The sequence below is a fragment of the Monodon monoceros genome, unplaced genomic scaffold (genome assembly GCF_005190385.1).
Source record: "Monodon monoceros isolate NGI ecotype Baffin Bay Population unplaced genomic scaffold, NGI_Narwhal_1 Super_Scaffold_12, whole genome shotgun sequence".
In the NCBI taxonomy this organism is placed as follows: Eukaryota; Metazoa; Chordata; class Mammalia; order Artiodactyla; family Monodontidae; genus Monodon; species Monodon monoceros.
The window spans coordinates 34,139,211-34,146,872 of record NW_021703768.1 but is presented as its reverse complement, the minus strand read 5'-3'; the positions used below and the strand labels follow the sequence as shown (position 1 = coordinate 34,146,872).

General features: G+C 38.1%; 1 protein-coding gene across 5 annotated transcripts in view; it reads left to right on the top strand.

The window, feature by feature from the left end:
- The window catches only part of TTC33 (tetratricopeptide repeat domain 33), a 124,650-nt gene continuing 116,988 nt past the window's right edge, over nucleotides 1-7,662 (top strand). For 3 of the 5 annotated variants that reach the window (XR_003792605.1, XM_029216119.1, XM_029216116.1), the window contains exons 1-2: nucleotides 1-191; nucleotides 2,756-2,977. Coding sequence is in view for 4 of the 5 variants with exons in the window: in XM_029216119.1 (XP_029071952.1) it covers nucleotides 2,757-2,977 (221 nt within the window). In the remaining variant the exon portion in view is untranslated. The other 2 variants (XM_029216117.1, XM_029216118.1) reach the window with 2 other exon arrangements.

The following is a 7,662-nucleotide window of genomic DNA, read 5'->3' as shown; positions in this document are numbered from 1 at the left end:
AGAAAAGCGCTGAGTCGCCTCTTCCCTGCCAGCTTCTCTGGACTGTTCGCACGCCCCAGATCGGGCAACCCCTATCTTGGGACACCCTGCACCTACTGCAAGCAGGTAGGAGGTCGGGCGTGGTAATTTCCGTTTCCGGTGGGCAAAGGGCAAGCGGAATGTAAACACGGGACCCGAGGAGTGGTCATCAGGTAACAGGGGTTACGGGTCTGTGGTGGAAGCGGGAGGAAGTTGAGGAAAGCGAGGCTGGTGGGTCTTGGGGTAACGGGAGAAAGGAGCTTCAGAAGTCGGAGTTGAGGCCCACCGCGGGTGTGGCAGAGCCTGGACGCTAAGGTTGGTCTCTAGGGACCAGCAAGTCTGGGGATCGGGCCCTCCCTGGCACCCGCGCCCGGGGCGGCTTCCGAGGCGGGCGGTGCGGCTTTGACCCGTCCTGAGAGGCGGGAGGAGCGGAAGCGAGCTGGCTTTGCCCCCAGCGTGGCAGGGGCCCGCGGCCGCGGGCGGGGCTGTGAACTCGCGGGTGACGTCCTGAGCAGCCTTTATGAACTTCGCTCTTCTTTACTGTTGTGCAAAATGAGGGGAAATCGCTAATGCTGTTTTCTCCTGTGCGGTAACATTTTCGGGTAAATCGGTTCTTGAATTCCTCACCTCTGACTACATCCCTATACCCGGAAGGATGCTGTTTTCATTACCTGTTTGTGTTCATCAGGTTTCTCGTCTTGGGTGCTGCATTTTACGTCTCAGTGAGGAGAATCTCTAGCTTGTGGCAGGGTATAATGTCTGTATTATTAGTTGCCACACTTCTTGGTCTCTCACATTGCCAACTTGGAAACTTGAAGCCACGAAACTTAATCATCCTCACCCTTGTCTCCTTTAGGGACAGTCATAAATACAAGACTTCTTTCTTATCTTGACTTACTCTGTTATCTCGTGAGACCTTCCTAACGATTCATTCTCTCATGTTGTTCTCTTTCTGGGCCTCCGGACTTGTGTTCCTTAGTAACAACACTTACATTTTCAGCCATTTCTTGGTTCTTTCCCTAAGTTACTTGCAGTCATCTTTAAACAGAGGAAACTCATTCTTCTTTATTATAATGGGTCTGGGGAGAGAGTTTGGCATTGTCCTGATTCCCTAGTATAGCTTATAATCCCTTACTCCTACAGGCTTTTCTAGAAATCTCTGCTCCTGTGGAAAGCATGTGGTTACCCGTATCAACCTGTACATTTCTTGATTGCTGTAATTTATTGGCACTTTGTCATATTCATTAAGAACTTAGGTACATGACCCACAATTTTCTTACCCCTCCAAAATCTGCCATTATCTTGGGTCTTTCCATGTTGGTGACCTCATACCCAACCTCAGTTTTTTTGTCTCCTTCATTCTAGTGGTTATTTATACTTTACTGCAGCATGTGTATCAGTGATAAAGATCTTAATATCTGCTAGAACTTACTTGCTATTTCATTTCTCTCCCTCCCTTACTCCCACAATGCCCATTCTTTGATAGTTTTATGGAGACCTCTGCTTCATTGCTTTTCCTTATCTCGATAGTTGATCAGTCAGTTGATCATAATCTTCTTGGGGTTATAGGCTCCTTTAAGAATGGAATGAAAGCTTAGAGACTCTTGTGCAGATTGCACACAAGCATATAAAAATGTATATAGAATTCCAAGGGTTTCTCAGTATCTTTAAACCCATCCATGTAACTAGCAAGAGCTCTCGATCCCTCAGCAAATCCCTTCTCTAAATAAATATTTGTTCAATTCTTCCAGGGTTTCCTTTAACTTTGTTCCATCAGTTATGCTGTCTCGCTTAGCCCTTATATTTGTATATTATTGAAGATTTACAAAATAGTTTAACATTTCTTATCATTCTGATTAACCCTATAGTTCTGTGAACTAAGTCATTTCCTAAGTTTGAATCTTTCAGAAACTTTTTATGGAAAATTTCAAACATATATGAAAGGAGAGAGGAAAGTACAGAGAATCCTGTGTACTCACCACCTAACTTCATCGCTTATCAACTCAAAAGCAATCTTTTTATCTATATCTCTCTTCTATTGCACTCCCCACTCCCGCTGATTACTTTGAAGCAATTCCTAGATATCGTGTAATTTCATGTAAAATATTTTAATATGTATTCCTAAAAGATAAGCACTCTTTTTGTCAACATAATCGCAATACTGTTATACCAAAAAAAAGGCGGAACTTCTTACTATTATCAAATATGAAATCATTGTTCTGATTTCCCCTATTATTTCATAAAGGTTTCCTCCCCATTGGCTTGTTTGAACCTGTAGCTAAGCAAGCTCCACACATTATATTTGATTTGTGTGTTTCTTAAGTCTCACTTTTCTTTTTTTCTTGAAGAAACCTGGCAGTTATTTCTTGAAGAAGCCAGTTTTTTCTTTAGTTTCTGTTTCTTGCTGTCTGCATCTCTGACATCTTATTTGGCGTGCTCATCTGTATCCCATATTTCTTGTAAACTGGTAGAGGTTTGATCTGATTGAGCTTTAACTTTTGGCAGAAGTACTTCATGGATGCTGTGTCACTTCCATCAGGAGATACAGTTGTGGACTTGTCTGTCTTTATGATGTTAGCAGCCTTCAGTGATTATTGCCTAGATCCACTATTTTAATTAGGGGTCAAAAAAATGATGACAGTCTAATCCTATTATCCTATTATCCTTTCTTTTGTTGGAATACTTCTATAAAAGGCCAAGTTTGAAATTTAAAGCTCTTTCCCTGTCATTTTTCCAGAATGGCTTCCTTTGGATGGAAAAGGAAGATTGGTGAGAAGGTCTCAAAGGTCACTTCCCAGCAGTTTGAAGCTGAAGCTGCTGATGAGAAGGATGCAGTTGAGAATGATGAAGGGAACTGGCTTCATGCCGTTAAACGGAGGAAAGAAATTCTCCTTGAAGGCTGTGCTGAGAAAAGTAAACAGCTGAAGGACGAAGGAGCCACTTTGGCTGAAAATAAAAGGTATGTTTTTAGAGTTTTCTTTTCGAGAACAGTTTTGGTCTTTGGTAGGACAGAATACTCCTCAGATCATCCAGAGATCTACAGTCAGGCCTTTGTGCCTTTGACTGGTATCTCCCTTGTGGTGCTGAAGAGTTTGAGAAATTAAAAGTAGTGCTGAACAAGAAGCACGTTTTAAAAATTCTTTTCTTTGTTCTTTATCTTCTTTTTTTGTTTTTCTATTGGTAAGGATGGTTATAAGATTCCTTGTTTATCATTTTTGTCATAATTGAGCCAAAGTTGAGGAACCAGCATTTTTGTTTCTAGGCATGTTATTATTTTTGATTCTGGGAGTAATCTTATTAATCCATTGTAATATAAAACATAAAATAATGCTTAAGCTATAATATATTAGCACCTCAAATTGGGAGTGAGTGGTAGACAATAAATCAAGGACAACTAACAGCTTAATGGCCTAATGTTAGATTGTGAATTCTTATTTGCAGTGTTTTAGGCAAAGATTTTTCTCTTGTAGAACTTTGCAAGATTGGCCATTCTGTCTTAGTCAGAAGAAAACCAACTATAAATTTTCCATGTTTATGAAATCATTTTCAGAACATCCATAAAACATCTTTAGAAATTCCTGTAAATGCCTGTTAAAAGTTCATTAACTTTGTTGTTTTTATCTTTTTCTCTAGACCACACTAGTGTGTAGAAGGGAAAAGCTATTCAGTTATTGCCATGGGATTCCCTATGAATTTCCTGTGGTAGATGAGAGATACCAACTTTGTGTATAAACAAAATAACTCATTTTTTTTTTCCTGCATATCAAAACACTGAGTCATTTCACTGAAATCAGCTGGATTGGATGCTTTATTTTGAATGGAGAACACTGTGAGATGATTAAGGTTTTTAGCTATTTAGCACTTGTTTTGGAGTAATGTATACACAGCTTTAAAAGATAACAGAATTAAAGGAATCTGGTAGAAATGAGTCGTTCGGCTACTCTAAGCCAAAAATAAATAGAAATAATGGTTTAAAAATATCTAAGAGAATATTCAATTGATTGAAAGTAATGTAAGGAATAGGAATAATATAAGGAAGAATAGTGAAGTTAAATTAAGAAAAATAAAACTCAGTCCCTGTCTTCCAAATCAACTTTATCTTAAACCACCATCATTTTCACTACATTTTTAGCCACATTGGTCTTCCCTGTGTTTTTGAACACAGTTCTTAATACAACTTTGTCTTATGACTCCGTCTGAAAAGCTCTTATTTCCTGTGTTCTGATGTCTGTCGTCTTGTCCTTCAGATCTCTGCTCACATGTCCTCTTCTCAGCAAACCTCTCCCTGACTACCCAGCAACCCCGTACTCCCTCTTCCTCCATTACATCAGCCTTTTTTATTGTTTCTTAAATATTTATTTATTTATTTGACTGCATTGGGTCTTAGTTGCGGCTCGTGGGCTTCTCTAGTTGTGTCGCGTGGGCTTCTCTCTAGTTGTGGTGTGTGGGCTTAGTTGACCCGCGGCATGTGGGATCTTAGTTCCCTGACCAGAGATCGAACATGCGTCCCTTGCATTGGAAGGCCGATTCTTAACCACTGGACCACCAGGGAAGTCATGTTTTTGTTCTTCTTGTTGTTGTTGTTTTTTAAAGATTTTTAAACTTCTAGGACTTTCCTGGTGGTCCAATGGTTAAGCCTCTGCTCTTCCACTGCAGGGGGTACTGGTTCGATCCCTGGCCAGGGAACTAAGATAGCACATGCCGTATGGTGTGGCCAAGAAAAAAAAAAAAGAATTTTGAACTTCTATTTTGTGATTAGGTGAAAGGAATACTAGTCAAATAAACCTTACAAATGAATGGAAAATAAAATTCTTTACTCATGACTTATGTGTATGTTTTTAAATCTGTGTTTCAAAGGATATCATTAAGTTGATCTCAACTATGGTGACAGATCAGGAAGTAAATTAGTTGCTAGGGTGGCAGTTATTGGTTCAGGAACAGTATTAGACATTTATTGATGTACCAATTTGTATAAAATGAGTCAACTTTTAAGAAATGTGTAATGTCATCATTAAAATATAACATCAAATAACCATTCATCCATCCATCCTTCTTTAAAAAAAACATTCAAAGAGAGGTAAGATATATTATCAGACTTTAAGGAGCTCAGCCTTTGATAATGCACAGAATACAGATAATTTTCAATACATTGCAGAGTAGTGTATGCAGTAAGACAGGTTAGTTCATACAGAATATTTCAGAATCACAGGGAATGGAGCCACCAGTGCTGTCTGGTATATCAAGGAAGTTCTGACAGATAAGTTCAATCTTCAGCTGGGTTTCAAAGAAGGAGTAGTACTTTGCCAAACCAATAGTGGTGGGAAGCATTTCAAGAAAGTGGGAACAGAATATGGAAATGCAAAGAATTTTCCTAAACATGTAAAAGAAATTGTTTTACATGTTTAGGAAGATTCTACCAACTTGGTGTTTCTGGAGCAAAGAAATACAAATAAGTTTGCAGCAAATACTGTTGAAGAAAAAACACTAGACTGATCTCTTTATATGCAACAGTAAGACCCTTTTCATTATATTCTATTGGCAATGGTGAAAAGTAATTTTATGACTTTGACAAAGTAATGAAAAACCACAGTCACATCAGCATATTAAATTTTCTTATAGTATTTCTCCCTTTTTGAAGTTACCTTATACGCTTATTTAGTTGTTTATATTTAGTTGTCTTTCTTCTGTAGAAATGTAAGCTCCAGGAATGTAGGGACTTTGTCTAGACAGACTTTTGTCCTCTGCCTTCAGCTCTTAGACCAATTTGTGGCACTTCCCAGGCCCTCAGTAAATATTTATTGAATATTTATAAGGCTGCTGTGTTTTGCTATATTATGGCTAAATAGGTTTTTGTGGATTAACTACCATATATTGCATTGTACTACAGGAATATATATTTTAAACTCCAGATTAGAACACAGTATTCTGAGAACATATTTTATTTCATATCCCAACCACAAAGGACCTTTGGGAATAGAATTTTCCTATCTGTATGAGAATATGACACTTGAAAATTATTGTTCTTTTCTGAGTCTTATTCCTTTCCCTATAACCTATGATGGTAAGGATTAAGTAATAAAATATGGAACAGCTTTGAACTTGGAATGAGTAATAATCCTTAGAATGGTAGAGAAGTAGGGATGCCCCTGGAGGAATTGCTAAAGAAGGAGAGAGGGAGGAGGGAGCACCTTCTACTTCCTGGGATGCATTCTTTTGCCTCCTTGTGATTTTCTTCATTTTTGCCCTCAAGATTCTCTTTAGTTTTATTTAGCACCGAGAGAGTTTTCTGAACACATTGACTATGCATGATCCAAGTGTGTTAATGTCAGCCTTCCTCCAAAGGAGGCATAGTTCTTGAGCATCAGAGTCTCCTGTTGTCCATTTTATTTCGTTAGTAAGAAACTATAACTGCTCTTAGAAAAATTTGGTTTGCAATGGAATGGTTTTTAAATTCTGAAGTTCTACCTTGTAGTATTCATGATTCTTTGTAACAGAAGACTAGTTTACTTTTCTACGCAAGCCCTAAGTAATGTTGGTGCCTTATAGAGACAGTATAGTAAGTCTAGTGGTTACGAGTGGGGATTTTGAAGTTATTTTAACTCCGTTCAGATCCTAGTTTTATCACTTATATCTGTGTAAACTTGGGGCACATTCTTAACCTTTCAAGGGTCAATTTCTAGTTTCCTTATATTAAAATGGTGACACTTACCTCATAGACTATTGGGGTATTAAAGAGCAAGTCCATGTAAAAGAGCTTAGCATGCCACCTAGCACCTAGTAAGCACTCAGTAAATATACTTTAGGTAATTTATTTTAAGATTTTATATGTGATTGGTAGATTTCATGCAGTATTAAAGGTTTTTTTAATAAGTTATTTTGTTCAAACAGCTTTTTCTTGAATTAATTCTAACTAGGATATATCTTCTCAAGAATCACAATGTGGGTCCCAGCTTTGATATGTTGGCTTTTAAGGTTTCAACCACTAGATGGTGATATTTGATTGTGTAGCTAAGTGGTTTCATTTTTTTCTTGTATTAGTGTGTATGTGTGTGAAGCTAGAATATAATTAGAATTTACCATGAATTTTGTTCCTTGTCTAGAAAAGCATACTTACCAAAGTGAACTTGAAGGTGACCTGGCTGTGTGAAACACATTCTGTTGAGTGCCAACCTGAATATATTTAATGACTGTGATCTTGCCTCTTATTCTTTGGAAGAGAATAGATGCAGTCAGTGTAGAATGCCTTTATTTTCTCACCACCACATCTCCTAATCTGAGTGCATCTGCATCCAAGCCATCTGCGTTCACTGTGTTGTAATGAAGTGCCCCTTCTTTTTTCAAAGGCCCACCCCTCCACTTGTGCACTAGACTTCATCTCTCTTGCCTTTTCAGGAATATTGTTCCTAAAACCCCCTTTCATTTTGATGTCATCTGTTGTCTTCTCTCTCCCTCTCTCTTTTTTTACCCTTCTTTTACTGAATTATAATTGATGTACAATATTATATAAGTTACAGGTGTACAATATAGTGATTCACAAGTTTTGAAGGTTATACTCCATTTGTTATTATAAAATAATGGCTGTATTCCCTGTGTTGTATACATAATAGTTTGTACCTTCTATTCCCCTACCCCTTATTGTCCCCC